Source organism: Pseudophryne corroboree, chromosome 10, assembly GCF_028390025.1.
Source record: "Pseudophryne corroboree isolate aPseCor3 chromosome 10, aPseCor3.hap2, whole genome shotgun sequence".
Classification (NCBI taxonomy): domain Eukaryota; kingdom Metazoa; phylum Chordata; class Amphibia; order Anura; family Myobatrachidae; genus Pseudophryne; species Pseudophryne corroboree.
The window spans coordinates 309,273,310-309,290,224 of NC_086453.1; the positions used below are offsets into that span (position 1 = coordinate 309,273,310).

Below are 16,915 nucleotides of genomic sequence, written 5' to 3' on the forward strand. Positions count from 1 at the left end.
TGACAGCATTTCCCTGAGGTACCGCGCAGCGAGCGGACGCTGCGCGCCAAGCTCCCATTCACACACACAGCACTACTGGGTGCAGGGCGCGGGGGGGGGCACCCTGGGCGGGTGTAGTATGGCTGACCGGCGGTCTCCAGGTTATTTGGTGCAATAATATAATATAAAAAGCGCTACAGGTCTAGGGCATTTTAGTAATCGCTTCAGACCCATTGATTTGGCGCTGGGGTGTGAGCTGGCAAATTCCCTCTGTGTCTCTCTGACAGGCTTTTCTGTGTGTCTGTCCCCTATAAGCCCAGTGTGTCTGTGGGTGTTTATTACACGTGTGTTGGCATGTCTGAGGCTGAGTGCTCTTCACAGGAGGTGGCTGTATTAGAGACTCAAAAGGCGGTGGGGGTGACCATGTCGGCATCGCTGACTCCTGATTGGGTAAATGTGTTGAATGCCTTGAATGCTAATGTAGCTCGTATTAGTAAGAGATTAGACAAGTCTGAGTCTCAGACCCAGGCATGGAAGAAATCTGTGGAAGATATGTTATTACAAGTTCAGGTCCCCTCGGGGGTCACAGAAACGCACGTTTACCCAGTTGGCTGACACTGATACCGACACGGACACTGATTCCAGTGTTGACTATAGTGATTCCAGATTAGATCCGAAATTGGCAAAGAGCATTCAGTACATGATTGTGGCTATTAAAGAGGTATTACATATCACTGAGGACCCTGCTGTTCCAGATAAAAGGGTCTGTATGTATAAGGAGAAGAAACCTGAGTTAACGTTTCCTCCCTCTCATGAACTGAATACTCTATTTGATAAAGTCTGGGAAAGTCCTGACAGAAAATTTCAGATTCCCAAAAGGATTCCGGTGGCTTATCCGTTTCCCTCTGGGGATAGGGAAAAGTGGGAATCACCCCCCATTGTGGACAAGGCCCTATTGCGGTTGTCTAAAAAGGTGGCTCTTCCGTCACCTGGCACGGCAGCCCTTAAAGACCCTGCGGATCGTAAGCAGGAAGCTATGTTAAAATCCATTTATACGACCACAGGTACACTACTCAGACCGGTCATTGCCTCTACATGGGTGAGTAGTGCTATTGAAAAGTGGGCAGATAACTTGTCATCTGATATAGATACCCTAGATAGGGATAACATCCTCTTGACGCTGGGTTATATCAAGGACGCTGCGGCTTACCTAAAGGAAGCGGCGAGGGATATTGGCCTTTTGAGATCAAAGGCCAATGCCATGGAAGTCTCAGCTAGACGAGCATTGTGGATTCATAATGACTCTAGGAAAAATATGGAATCCCTGCCGTACAAAGGTGGTGTCTTGTTTGGTGACGGCCTCGCTGATTTGGTATCTACGGCTACCGCGGGTAAGTCATCATTTTTGCCTTATGTGCCTTCGCAACAAAAGAAGACACACCACTATCAAATGCAGTCCTTTCGGCCCAATAAATACAAGAAAGGGCGAGGTTCTTCCTTCCTTGCTGCTAGAGGAAGGGGAAAGGGTAAAAGATCACTAGCCGTGGCGGGTTCCCAGGAGCAGAAGTCCTCCCCGACTTCTGCCAAATCCAGCGCATGACACTGGGGCTCCGCTGTGGGAGTCCGCACCGGTGGGGGCACGTCTCAAACTCTTCAGTCAGTTCTGGATTCGTTCGGACCTGGACCCATGGGTTTTACAAATAATATCCCAAGGGTACAAACTGGAGTTTCAAGGCGTCCCCCCTCACTGATTTTTTAAATCGGCCTTGCCAGTTTCTCTTCCGGACAGGGAGGTATTTTGCGACGCCATACAAAAGTTGTGTCAAAATCAGGTTATCGTCAGGTTCCCCAGTCACAACAGGGAGTAGGCTTTTATTCAAGCCTATTTGTGGTCCCGAAGCCGGATGGCTCGGTCAGGCCAATCCTAAACCTGAAATCCCTCAATTTCTACCTAAAAAAATTCAAATTCAAGATGGAGTCTCTCCGAGCGGTGATCTCCAGTCAGGAGGAAGGGGATTTTATGGTGTCGGTGGACATAAAGTATGCCCACTTACATGTTCCCATTTATCCTCCACATCAGGCTTACATGAGGTTTGCAATTCAGGATTGTCATTACCAATTTCAGACGTTGCCGTTTGGCCTGTCCACGGCTCCGAGGATTTTCACCAAAGTAATGGCGGAAATGATGGTTCTACTTCGCAAGCAAGGAATCACAATTATCCCGTACTTGGACGATCTCCTGATAAAGGCGAGATTCAGGGACCAGTTGGTAAAAAACGTTGCCCTGTCCCTGACAGTCCTTCAACAACACGGTTGGCTCCTGAACTTGCCAAAATCACAGTTGATTCCGGCGACGAGGTTGTCATTTTTAGGGATGATACTGGATACAGAACTACAGAGAGTTTTTCTTCCAGTGGAAAAGGCTCAGGAACCTCAGAGCCTGGTCAAACAAATTCTGAAACCACCAAGAGTGTCAATCCATCAGTGCACTCGGTTGCTGGGGTAGATGGTGGCGACCTACGAGGCCATTCAGTTTGGCAGATTCCATGCCAGAGTGTTTCAGTGGGACCTGTTGGACAAGTGGTCCGGATCCCACATGCACATGCACCGAAAGATAATCCTGTCTTCCAAGACCAGAATATCACTCCTGTGGTGGCTACACAGCTCTCACCTCCTGGAGGAGCGCAGGTTCGGGATCCAGGACTGGATCCTAGTAACCATGGATGCAAGTCTCCGAGGATGGGGTGCAGTCACGCAAGGGGAAAACTTCCAAGGAAGATGGTCAAGCCAGGAAACTTGTCTCCACATAAACGTTCTGGAGTTAAAAGCCATTTACAACGGCCTTGTGCAGGCGGAACACCTTCTTCGCAATCTGCCCGTGCTAATCCAATCGGACAATGTGACAGCAGTAGCATACATAAACCGCCAGGGCGGAACAAAAAGCAGAGCAGCAATGGCAGAAGTCACAAAGGTTCTCCGCTGGGTGGAGAAGCATACAAACGCGCTGTCAGTGGACAACTGGGAAGCAGACTTCGTCAGCAGACACGATCTCCATCCAGGAGAATGGAGCCTCCATCAAGAGGTCTTCACAGAAGTGACAAGTCATTGGGGTATTCCTCACATAGACATGATGGCGTCGCGCCTCAAGAAGCTTCAGAGATATTGTTCCAGGTCCAGGGACCCTCAAGCAATAGCATTGGATGCACTAGTGACATCATGGGTGTTTCCGTCAGTGTATGTATTCCCTCCACTGCCTCTCTAAAGTTTTAAAGGTCATAAGAAGAACAAAGGTTCAAACAATCCTCATTGTTCCGGACTGGCCAAGGAGGGCTTGGCATCCGGATCTTCCGGAATTACTCATAGGAGATCCCTGGCCCCTTCCTCTACGCGAGGACCTGTTACAGCAGGGGCCGTGCGTATACCAAGACTTACCGCGGCTACGTTTGACGGCATGGCGGTTGAACGCCAGATCCTAGCCCAAAAGGGTATTCCCAGTGAAGTAATTCCAACACTTCTTCAGGCCAGGAAGGGAGTAACGTCTAAACATTGCCATCACATTTGGAGGAAATATGTGTCTTGGTGTGAATCCAAGAAGGCGCCTGTGGAAGAGTTTCAGCTAGGACGTTTTCTCCATTTTCTACAAGCAGGTGTGGAGGCGGGCCTAAAGTTGGGCTCAATTAAGGTTCAGATTTCAGCCTTATCGGTTTTCTTTCAAAAACAATTGGCCTCCCTTCCAGAAGTTCAAACTTTCGTGAAGGGTGTGTTGCACATCCAACCTCCATTTGTGCCCCCTGTGGCACCATGGAATCTTAACGTGGTGTTGCAGTCCCTTCAATCGCATTGGTTTGACCTTTACAGATGGTGGAGTTGAAGTTTCTCACTTGGAAAGTGGTCATCCTGTTGGCTTTGGCGTCTGCAAGGCGGGTGTCTGAGTTAGCGGCCTTGTCTCACAAGAGCCCTTATTTAATCTTTCATGAAGATAGAGCAGAAATGAGGACTCGTCAGCATTTTCTGCCGAAGGTGGTTTCATCTTTCCACATGAACCAACCTATTGTGGTGCCAGTGGCTACTGACGCTTTCGTTGAGTCAAAATCTTTGTATGTGGTCAGAGCTCTGAAAATTTATGTCGCCAGAACGGCTCGGGTTAGGAAAACCGAAGCTCTGTTTGTCCTGTATGCTCCCAACAAGATTGGGTGTCCTGCTTACAAACAGACCATTGCACGCTGGATTTGTAACACGATTCAACATGCTCATTTCACGACCGGATTACCGTTGCCGAAATCGGTGAAGGCCCATTCTACTAGAAAGGTGGGCTCGTCCTGGGCGGCTGCCCGAGGGGTCTCGGCATTACAGCTTTGCCGAGCGGCTACTTGGTCGGGTTCGAACACTTTTGCGAAGTTTTACAATTTTGATACCCTGGCCGATGAAGACCTCAAATTTGATCAATCGGTGCTGCAGAGTCATCCGCACTCTCCCGCCCATTCTAGAGCTTTGGTATAACCCCATGGTTCTTTTGGTGTCCCCAGCATCCTCTAGGACGTATGAGAAAATAGGATACCTACCGGTAAATCCTTTTCTCTTAGTCCGTAGAGGATGCTGGGCGCCCGTCCCAGTGCGTACTGTATCTGCAGTTATTAGTTGTGGTTACACACCTGTTGTGTTATGTTTATGCTCAGCCTGTTGCTGAAATTGTTCATGCCATTGGCTTGTGTTCTGTTGAATACCACGTTGTGCGGCGTGCTTGAGGTGTGTGCTGGTATGAATATCACCTTAGTTTAACAATAAATCCTTTCCTTGAAAGATGTCCGTCTCCCTGGGCACAGTTCCTATAACTGCAGTCTGGAGGAGGGGCTTAGATGGAGGAGCCAGTGCACACCCCTTTTGAAAGTCTTAATGTGCCCATGTCTCCTGCGGATCCCATCTATACCCCATGGTTGTTTTGGTGTCCCCTGCATCCTCTACGGACTAAGAGAAAAGGATTTACCGGTAGGTATTAAAATCCTATTTTCTTTATCAGGACAAATCACATTGGGTTGTATCACTTTTCCCCTCTCTTTAGTAACCGATCACACACAGAGGAATGTAGCACTCTGACAAAAGGCACAATGGGGTGTTAAAATATTAAATGCAAAACCATTAGTATTTTACATGTAATAGTATTGCCCTTTAAATACTATGGCTAGAACCTTCACTGTGAGACAAAGGAGGGAATTCAATTGAGGGTGGTACATTTGAAAAGCCTTGAAAATACTCCCCCCACCCCCTCCCCTACTCCTCATGAGAAGGTATTTCTTCCCGGAGGCAGTGGCTGGGAGAACTACATCTCCCAGCAGTCCATGAGCTTCCCAGCAGCCCCCTCGTTGGTAAACCTCAATCAATTCTGAAGTGCCCATGTCTAGCAAGCAGAGGTTTATCAGATTATTTCACAAGAAGAAACTAACATCCATTTATCTGCTGGATATACCTGCCTTTGCCTGTGTGTTTACTTTGTTTTCCTTTTTTGACCCCCTAATAGCTGCCAAAGGAGAAAAAGTTGCAAACCGATGTCCGCTGTGCCATGAGAACTTCACACCTGGAGAAGAGGTAATATGGGATTAGTAACAGATCTTAAGAGCCGGCACACACAGTGTTAAAGCAGAGCTCGCACGTGTTCCTAATAGAGTCTTGTAAGTGTAGCTGCCAACACAATACAGTAGGGTGGGAAACGCATTGTCTCAGCTCATAATTCAGATTGGACAGATCAGTTAAACAAGTAGTCTTTTCTAATATAATACAAAAATATGGAGTAGTTCACAAGCGCTACAATATAATCCTCATGTATTTCTTTAATGTTCAGATAGTGACTTCTTCTAACAGGCTCGCACCTTTGGACTGACCTCCTCTTAAGGGGAACGTGCATCAAAAGGTATCTTTCACACCACCTCTAGTTTCACATGGGATCACTCTCTCCCTTAGTGCAGACGCTCACCTTAATAAGGAGCCCTATGTGTCTTGAAAGGTTTCTTTATTCTGATCTTCTCATATCACTTTATATTCATACAGCAAGGGATTACCCTTCCCCCTTCAATGTGACGCTCACCTTATAGTTAGGCCCTATGTTCCTTGAAAGGTTTCTTTCCAGCGTATCCTTCCTTGGACCCCTCTTATATACAGGTCACGTCCTTCCTCAGAACCAAGGATCCTCAGGTGCTTATGAGGTGGAATTTATAAAATCCATCAAGAAATGGTAGTGTATAAAAATGAATTTTTTTTTTATTCCAGATAAAACACCTTAACCATATAGCAGCACACAAAAAAACAAAAAGTAAAAACAAATGGAATCCCACAAAAAGGCAGTCTGGGTGTTTCCTCCAGTACTCCCCTAGGGGACAACTCTGGGCAATGCTTCCCAATAGTGCAAAAAGACAGGGGAATATTTGAAATCCCTCCAAAAAATAATCCTTAAAAACAAGATAAAATATGAGGTGTAGGAAATCCTTACCACCCAAAATAAAAACACTGGTGCCGTGCTTTTATTTTGGGTGGTAAGGTTTTCCTACACCTCATGGTTAAGGTGTTTTATCTGGAATAAAAAAAAATTCATTTTTATACACTACCATTTCTTGATGGATTTTATAAATTCCACCTCATAAGCACCTGAGGATCCTTGGTTCTGAGGAAGGACGTGACCTGTATATAAGAGGGGTCCAAGGAAGGATACGCTGGAAAGAAACCTTTCAAGGAACATAGGGCCTAACTATAAGGTGAGCGTCACATTGAAGGGGGAGGGTAATCCCTTGCTGTATGAATATAAAGTGATATGAGAAGATCAGAATAAAGAAACCTTTCAAGACACATAGGGCTCCTTATTAAGGTGAGCATCTGCACTAAGGGAGAGAGTGATCCCATGTGAAACTAGAGGTGGTGTGAAAGATACCTTTTGATGCACGTTCCCCTTAAGAGGAGGTCAGTCCAAAGGTGCGAGCCTGTTGGAAGAAGTCACTATCTGAACATTAAAGAAATACATGAGAATTATATTGTAGCGCTTGTGAACTACTCCATATTTTTGTATTATATGTGAATTAGGGAGCAGTGATCCTAGGGAGGCAGTACAAAGCGGCCACAGGGCGCAAGTTATACCACTCTTGTTTTTGTTTGGATATTAAGTAGTCTTTTCTGATTACTGTCCCAGGCTCACACAAGTGCCACGTGCTGATATTATCACAAGTACTGGAATTGTTTTGCTGCATGACCAAAATGTATTCTCCCAGTCAGTGTCGCTGTGGTATTTGAGGATGTCCAATCTATTGGATTTGTCTCCTGAGGATGTGACAGCTTTGTAAAGTCCTGGGCTCTGAGTATAATGATTATACACACAGACTGTACTGTAAGTTATATACACATCATCCAGTAAAGCGTACACAACTGAAGTACTGTTTTTTTTATATACAGTACAAGTAGTATTGTTGCTAGTCTGCCTTGTGTCTTTCACCATTAAGAAAACAAATGAGTGAACTGTATGGTCATTGCTGTACACTCGGCGTTGCTTTTCCCCACCCTTGTCTAACTATCAGTACAGTCTGTGCATAATCATTATACTCAGAACCCAGGACTTTACAAAGCTGTCACATCCTCAGGAGACAAATATAATATAACACACATGTGACATTTTGTTACACTAATGGCTTTTCATACGATACACAGGTGAGTTTACTTTTACTGGGCGTCACAGACACAACCTTATACACAGTGAGTGTTCCAGCCAAGTGCCTTTGTACAGATCTGATATTGTTACTGAGATAGTATTTTATTTGTCATACACAAGAAACACTAGTCCGGCACTCCCTGCACTGTAGTATCTATAATGTGTGCAAGGTGTGCGGTGCACACGGGGGCCCAGGGGCGGCCCACGCTCCATTTTGTAAAATATATTTCCTGTAAAGTAAAATGGTGACCATTCCAGTATACTCCCTTTACAAGTCTCTCTCTGCCTTGATAAAAAAGAGACCATATTCAGTTCAGCCGGTTTGGGTACGAAATCCCAGTAGTCAGTGTCCTGACGGTCAGGATTCCCATTCCGACAGCGGCATCCCAACGGCCGAAATACAGACGGATCCCATTAAATATTTTAACCCTTACCCACCCCTCCCGCAGCCTCTCTTTAACAGTCCCTCCCCACAGCCTAACTCTTACCTCCCCACTCCCGCATCCTAACCCTCCCCTTAGTGCCTAACCCCTGTACTTACCCTTGATATCCATTGGGAGTCTGACTGCTGGGATCCCACTGTCTGTTTTCTGACTGCATCCCATGCAGCCACCTGGAATAACATAAACGTGAAATCTAGGCCAAATAAGCAACATGATTTAGCCAACAATGCCACGTGTGCCCCATTTGGTACCAGTCCCTTTAAAAAAAGGGAACAACTGGGATATAAGGAATAAAAAGTTCATCCGTCTTGTTTTGTAGAACATGCACATTCAGTCTAGTGATGAAAGGGTGCATCATTTATTGCTTTTAATAAAAAAATACACGGCCAAGTCACATTATTATGACCACCAGCTAGTAGCCAGAGAAACCACCGTGTGCAGTACGGACAGCAGCTAGACGGGCTAAACTGTCATTTTAGACACACGTCTGGTAGCCCCCAGGTTCATTTTGACAGCCCTTTTTACCCATGACCGTAACGAGTGATATGTGTGCAGAGCAGAGGGCCTATCACACACCTTCTATACCCACCAAGCCAGCGCACGATACGTGACGTACTTCATGGGCCACGTGCTACCCACGTCAAATGTAGAAGGAGGTCATAATAATGTGACTCGACCATGTAATATTGGTTACAGTGTTAGAGGAATAAAATTAAATAATATGAATGAAAATTAAGAAAAAAAATAATTGAATTGAAGAAATAGGAAGAAGCATGGGAAACAGTGTGATGTTCTCTTTAAATTGCCTTAATTAAATAGGTACCCGTTTACTAAGCCTTGGGGAAGGATACATTGGAGAGAGATAAAGTTACCAGCCAATCAGCTCCTAACTGCCTTGATATAGGCTATGTTTGAAAAATTACAGTTAGGAGCTGGTTGGCTCGTGCTTTGGGGGTAATTCAGACCCGATCGCTCGCTAGCGTTTTTCGCTGCACTGCGATCAGGTCATAACTGCGCATGCGTGTCACACGGGTACAAAGTGGATCGCTGTTGTGCGATGGATTGTACGAAGAATCCATTCGCACAGCCGATCGCAAGGTGATTGACAGGAAGAAGGCGTTTGTGGGTGGCAACTGACCATTTTCTGGGAGTGTTTGGAAAAACGCAGGCGTGTCCAAGCGTTTGCAGGGCGGGTGTCTGATGTCAATTCCGGGACCTGAAAGGCTGAAGTGATCGCAGCGGCTGAGTAAGTTCTGGGCAACTCAGAAAATGCACAAAATTTTTTTGTACCGCCTGGCTGCACATGCGATTGCACATTTGCAAAGCAAAAATACAATCCCCTATGGGCGGCGATTATCTGCTCGCAGCAGTGCAAAAAAACCCTAGCGAGCGATCAGGTCTGAATTAGGCCCTTTATCTCTCTCAAGGGGATCCGGCAGCCGAAATCCTGATCCCGGAATTCCGACTCTACTCGGAATGCCGACACTGGCATCCCGATTAGGGTCACAAGGTCGGCACTGGGATCCTAAAATGGATCCCGCCTGAGAGGTAAGCTGATTGGGGTGGGGGGGGGGTATTAGGTTTAGGCAGCCCCGGGGTGGGTTAGGGTTAGGCTGGGAGGGTTAGGGTTAGGCACCACCAGGGAAGTTTAGGGTTAGGCTGCAGGAGCAGAGGGTTAAATTTAGGCTGCTAGAAGGGGGAGTTAAGGGGGCATTGGGGAAAGGTAAGTATACTTACCTTCCCCTTGACAGGATTCTCAACATCGGGATGACGTGGTCAGTATTCTGACCCCCGGCATATCAATCCTAACCCCTCTTCACTTTATGGTGGTCATTCCGAGTTGATCGCTCGTTATTTTTTTTCCGCAATGGATCGATTAGTCGCTAATGCGCATGCGCAATGTCCGCAGTGCGACTGTGCCAAGTAAATTTGCTATGCAGTTAGGTATTTTACTCATGGCATTACGAGGTTTTTTCTTCGTTCTGTTGATCGTAGTGTGATTGACAGGAAGTGGGTGTTTCTGGGCGGAAACTGGCCGTTTTATGGGTGTGTGCGAAAAAACGCTAACGTTTCTGGGAAAAACGCGGGAGTGTCTGGAGAAACGGGGGAGTGTCTGGGCGAACGCTGGGTGTGTTTGTGACGTCAAACCAGGAACGAAACTGACTGAACTGATCGCAGATGCCGAGTAAGTGTGGAGCTACTCAGAAACTGCTAAGAATTTTCTATTCGCAATTTTGAGAATCTTTCGTTCGCAATTTTGCTAAGCTAAGATTCACTCCCAGTAGGCGGCGGCTTAGCGTGTGCAATGCTGCTAAAAGCAGCTAGCGAGCGAACAACTCGGAATGAGGGCCTATATCTCTCCAAGGCTTAGTAAATAGACTCCATAGCATGTTGCAGATTGCATTCTGAGCTGCGTGGAAGGAGGAGGCGGCTGCTGTTAGGAATAGTTCCTTAAAAGGTCTTAAGCATGAATATTCTGAATATCATACATAATACATATTTTTTACTGACCCACCAATTATAATGAAAAAAACAAGGATAATAATAAAACATGGTATTTGAAAACCAATGTGAATTGCAGCTAATTTGTTTCATTTACTTTGAAAGCCTAGCCTGCGTATGAGTATGATGGCACAGTTTTGACTTATTGTAAGAGTTTTCTTCTTTTACTTATAAACTTTGACCTACCCGGCCATGAATTGTGACCTAGAAATATAGGCCTGTTACAGAGATGTACGTAAATGCATTAGCAGCTTTCAATTTATACGCCACAGCTGTGCAAAAATATGCAAATGTGACTGCCATCTGGATTTGTATTGAGACGCCCACCGGTGGCTTCGCGACTCCCATTGGCTGCATACAAAGACACTGCGTTGGTCGCAGATTAGGCCATTATTGAACTTTTGAGTAGCCCTATGACCACAGGAAGTAAGACCCCAGAGCCATTGCAGCTGCATATGGGATTGCAGATGTCTTAACATGTCTGCTTTTTTGCCACCACTCTGCATAACTGCACTCAAAAACGTTCCCTCTCTGCCAGTAATCACTTAACTGTGTAACGGTTTAATGTTTTTTTATTTACAGCTAGTAAACCTTTCAGGAAAATGTGACTTTTCGCCAGTATGCGTGCTCCAGTTTTTCAACCTATCCAATTGCAAATATGAAAATGGGATTTGTGCAATAATTCTTGATGGCAAGTGTAGGTGTAAATGGAGAAATATGCCTGTACCCCCCAAAAAGCCAAACTAATATAGGATAACAGTATAGAAGTCTATTAGTGGTCATAATAAAAGTATTTAGGGTACTTAAATTGTGTCAAATGGATGCTATATGCATATTTCTAAAAATAAAAAGTGAAAGAATTATAGAAAGCAGGTGTTTTGTGCAAAATAAGTGCTAAAATTAAATTAGAGGTACATACAAATGGGTATAAGTATGTATTTGGGTCATCTTAAGCCACTTTAAAAAAAATTAACTTTCCCCCCAAAAAAGATTACTCCCACCTGTAAGCATAAAAACACCCCCCAATCCTCAAGCACCCCAATATACCTGTCCCATACCTTGTACCCCAATTTACATCATTTTGCACCTGTCATTTTTGGCAAATTTAAAATAATTAACAACTCCTAAGTGCCTAATTAGTTATCAAGCAGGGTGTCCCAGGGGTACTGAACCAATTCCAAAAATGTTACCTTCAAATAGGGATTTTCTACAGCTTTTCACCTGCTCAGGAGATGGTGGAAAGAAACTTGCTTTAAACCTATGGAATATTATCACCAGCAATTTTCTGCGGACAATTGAACAGGGGCTCTTTGTGAGTCGCAATGAAAGCACCATTTTTATCATGAAAATGAGATTTTGTGGACAATAGAATTTCCCCCTATGTATTGAGACACGGTTGGGAAGGGATGGTATCGGGATCCCAGCACTTGGTGTGCCAGCAGTCAAAATACTGACAGTGGCATCCCGAAGCTCAGGATCCCGACACCAACGTGATGAGAACAGTAGCCCTAATCCCCAACCCCCCTAACCCTCCTTACCCGCAGCCGAACCCTCCTCGGTGGTGCCTTACCCTAACCCCCACTCCCATCAGCCAAAACCTAACCCTTCCTACCCGCCATCCTAAACCTAACCCTCCCTCCCACGTAGCCTAACCCTCCCTCTCCCCTAACAGTCAGGATCCCTGTGCTGGGATAATGATCAATGTCGGGATCCCAGCGCCAGCATTCCGAGTAGTGTTGGCATTCCGGAGTCAGTATTACCTCTCTGGTGGCACTTGAAATCCTTGTTCGGGATCCTAGCAGTCGGGATCCCAGTGCCGGGATAATGATCAGTGTCGGGATCCCAGCGACAGCATTCCGACTAGTGTTGGGATTCCGGAGTCGCTATTTCAACTGCCAGGATCCTGACCGGATCCGGTTGGGAATCACCGTTTCACATGTCATGATCAAATATTTGATGTAGCGATAATATGATTTACCTCGCTAATATTTCCGGGGCTTATTCAGATCACGCGTGAGGTCAGTCTGGCTGTTCTCAAACTGTACCAACAAAATGAGTGTATTACAATAGGTTTATATTCAGATATAAGTGGTTACACAAGCTGCCAGCAGACGTTTACTGTAGCCAGTTTATCCTCTGTACCCTGTATGGAGGTGAATATGTCCTTTATTTCTCAATCAGCTTTAACGTTTCTTGTAAGAGATCTCCCCAAGCCACCTGTATTAAAAGACACAGAGTTATAATTTCACATAAAGGCATTTTGTGTTCTGCTCAGCTCATTTACTGCTGGAATTCCACTGTAGCCTCCATGTCTCTTACGTTCCTTTAATTGGAAAAAGAAAATCGGTATGAAGGCCGTTTCTTTGTTATGCGATATTCACTTCATTCCAGGGAAAGATTAAATGGAAGGCCCTTGGCAGAAAGGTAGTGGGTTAATTTTCAGACTTTTATTTTAAATATATTTTACGAATGAACGCTTGATAGAGAAGGTCAGTATTTAGCCAGCCCTGAGGTAAATGGATGCTGGGTACTGTTAATTTGAGTAATTGATGAAGCAACTAAATCAGATTTAACTAATAAAAATTTGACACCTAGGGGCAAATGTATTTTGATATTGGTTATTGGTCTAGATACTTGTCTTCTTGCTATTTATAGGGCATATGTCGTCTGTACACAGTGGAAGCAGATATTTTGGGGTATATTTACTAAATTGCGGCTTTTTAGAAGTGGAGATGTTGCCCATAGCAACCATTCAGATTCTACTTAACATTTATCTAGCTGCTTCAAGAAGATAATAGCTACAATCTGGTTACTATGTGCAACATCCCAACTTCTAAAAAACCCACACCTTAGTAAATATACCCCTTTGTTGGATGAACTAATGTTCTTGAAAATGTAACTATTGAATTACTAGAAGCCAGTGACATAGCTGAGGCGCAGTGGAGGCAGCCATTATGTTTTTCACTTTCCATAAGAATGCATTCTGTTCATTCGCTAGTAACTAGTAACCTCAATGAGAGGTATCATTTACTTGCAGTAGTAACTAGTAACATGACTGAGGCACAGTGGAGGCCACCATCTTGTAAGAATGCATCCTGTCCATGCGGTAGCAACTAGTAAAATCACTGCGGCACAGTGAAGGCAGCCATTTTGTGTGTCTCTATTGATAGGAATGCAGCATGTCCATTCACTAGTAACCCATAATGTTTGAGGTAAAGTAGAGGCAGCATGAGAACTGAAACGGGTGTGGATCATTAGATCGACATTGTCTAGGTCGACAATATTTAGGTCGACAGTCACTAGGGGTCGACAGGGTCAGAAGGTCGACAGGGTCAGAAGGTCGACATGTTCTAGGTCCACAGGTCAAAAGGTTGACATGGGGTTTTTGGGGGGGTTTTGGTGTCGTTTTCTTCGTAGAGTGACCGGGAACCCCAATTAGTGCACCGTGTCCCCTCGCATGGCTCGCTTCGCTCACCATGCTTCGGGCAATGTGCCGAGCGAAGCGGTAGCGGAGCTCGGCACAGATTACCGTTCCAATCGTAGTCCACGTGGATCGTTAAGTATGAAAAAGGAAGGGGGGGGGGAAGGGATTTTTTTTAAAAAAACTCAAGTCGACCTTTTGACCTGTCGACCTAGAACATGTCGACCTTCTGACCCTGTCAACCTAGTGACTGTCGACCTAAACATTGTCGACCTAGACACTGTCAATCTTCAGACCGGATCCCACTGAAACTATAGCCATAAGAATTCATAGAAGCGGCTATTTTATAAAAATACAACTCACTAAAACACCAAATATCCAGTAGAATCTCAAAATAAAATGTGTATTTGGAATTATTATTTATTTATTTTTTTAAATGGAAAGACAGACAAGATAAATTCTTTTATGTACGTTGTCTTTTATTAAGATTTCAGCGGTCACCAGCAGTTTTTCCAGTTCCTTTAGCAACAGACTTGGCATGTTTACATACATATGTAATTTCTGTTTAGATGAGACTATTGTATCCTCTTCATCCACCCTGTTACATTTTTTATGTTTGCTCTATAAACATTATAACAGCACTACTCCCAGTCACTGTTGTCTAACACCGCAGAGTGCCAACATTTATATGTAATCCTCAGCAAGGACACCCGCCTAACTCTCTCATCTCTGGACTCGCAGGTTGCATCCTTAACATTATCCATTATTAAAGAAAAAAGACACAGGTCCATCAAGGTCAACACATAAATTCGGAAGGTGAAACAAGACCCCCAGTGTGATAGTTGTTGAATTAGTGTCACTAGGAAAGATGTTTTCTTAACCCCTAAAGATGATAAACTCTGATTTTATCACCCCAAAATGTCCTCTATCAATTATATAGCTACAGGTATTTCTTTTAAGAGGGATTTCTTATCCATATACATTTTTAGTGAATTTGTCATCACTGCCCTTACAGTAAAGATTCCTTTCCTGCCCCTGTAGAGAAACTGTCTCTTCTGTATTGCCATTGCTGGCAATGGTTGGGTAGATTGATCTCACAGGTATATGTATTGATTAGATCACCTCTAAGTTGACATTTTTCAAACTGAACCAACCTAGTTTTTATAAATGAATCCTTCAGGCCAAAGACAGTGCTGCAGAGAATGGCATATCACACTGTTGCTGTGTTTGTCATTGTGTCCGCCCAGAACTTTAATACCGCTTTCACATCGCAATGCTGGGTCCCACCTGGGAATTGGAAACTGGTCCTTCCCAGGTGGGACCTGGTATTGGACCCTTTCACATTGCTTCCCAGCCCATCAATATACTGGGTCGGGTTACCATAGTCGATGGGGGGCGGAGCTATCATTGGGGGCGGCGCTGGGAGATGAGATCATCTCCGCGCTGCCTTTCCCTATGCTGTGAACGTGTCCCGGATCACATTGACCCGGGTAACCTGTTCACACTGCACCTGACCCGGTATTCAACCTGAGAATAACCTTTCTTTATTCCTGGGTTGAATTACCGGGTTAGGCGACTCAGGAATCAGTCACTGACAGCTTTCACCACCGAACAGCGACCCGTGTGGACCAGACAATATACCTGTTACGTTCCTGATGCTCAGAACTGGAGAGATGTTGCGAGGTGAGTTCAGAGCACCAGGACGCGACGCTGAACTAAGGAGTGGTACGAGAATAGCCCCTACCTCCGTTGTCTTACCCGTGTGGTCAATTCACGCCTGAGTGACTATGGTTTCTTGGGCCCACGGCAGCCGCGTTTGAAGGGCAGATTAGGTCTGCCCAACTCCGATGCCCCCAGGTCTTAGCGTGAGACAAAGCGTGAACCGAGACAGGATAATAACAAGGGGACCTCTAACTAAAACAAACAAAAGCTAGGGGCTACTAACTACCCTGAAACTAAATATATGTGCGGCACGCCGCCAAAGGAAAAGAACAACAAAAGATACCACTGTCCGTTCCCCCACACGGCACCGCCGAGTTCAGTGAAAAGGGGAAACCTCCGCAAAAACCACCAACACAAAAGTAATACAAGGATTAAGCGGCCTAGGCCGCAACTCGCGGCAGAAGCCGCTACTCACAAACCGGGAGAGAACCCCAAGTAACGAGAACCCACGGATGACTGCAACAGGTTCATTTTGGACAGGAAGGATTCCCAGGACCGGCTTCAGAACTCCAGGACACGGGAGGACAGGGAGCAGGATCGACCAGATACAGCTAAACCAGGAACAGACGTTACCAGGCAGGAACAGCATACAGGAAGCTTTCACCGGCGTCTGTGCCAGGTAGTGAGGGAGAATTTAACAGGGAACCCTCCAATAGCTGCAGTGAAGCCTGATTAGTAATGTCGTGCAGCTGCCCAGCTGCACGACCAGAGCTAACAAGTGTAATGATTGGCAGGAAGCAACGGGGAACGCGGTAGTCAGTGGCGTCCCCGTTGCTAAGGGTCCGGCGGCTAAGCACGCACGGCGTCCTAGCGTTGCTAGGGACCCGGCGGCTCTGCGCGCACGGTGTCCTAGCGTTGCTAGGGACCCGGCAGCTCAGCGCGCACGGCGTCCCAGCGTTGCTAGGCGCCGGGCGGGCAGGGAAGGAGGTGCGGCGGTTGTGAGCGTCGCTTGGAAACAGACCGAGCGGCGCCGTGGACCGCGGCACCTAACAGTACCCCCCCCCCCTTGAGGAGGGGTTAAAGAACCCCTAAAGCCGGGTTTCTGAGGAAATTCCTGAAAGAATAATCTCTTAAGTTTAGGGGCATGTAGATCCTTATCCAGGACCCAAGACCTTTTCTCCGGACCATAGCCTTTCCAGTGAACCAAAAAATAAAGCCGGCCCC

General features: G+C 45.7%; 1 protein-coding gene across 4 annotated transcripts in view; it reads left to right on the forward strand.

Annotated features, from left to right (window-relative positions):
* The window catches only part of CEP104 (centrosomal protein 104), a 232,639-nt gene that overhangs the window by 192,585 nt on the left and 23,139 nt on the right, over positions 1–16,915 (forward strand). For 2 of the 4 annotated variants that reach the window (XM_063943460.1, XM_063943461.1), the window contains exon 20: positions 5,483–5,562. In XM_063943460.1, coding sequence (XP_063799530.1) covers positions 5,483–5,562 — 80 coding nt within the window. The remainder of the gene's footprint in view (positions 1–5,482; positions 5,563–16,915) is intronic. The other 2 variants (XM_063943462.1, XM_063943463.1) reach the window with 1 other exon arrangement.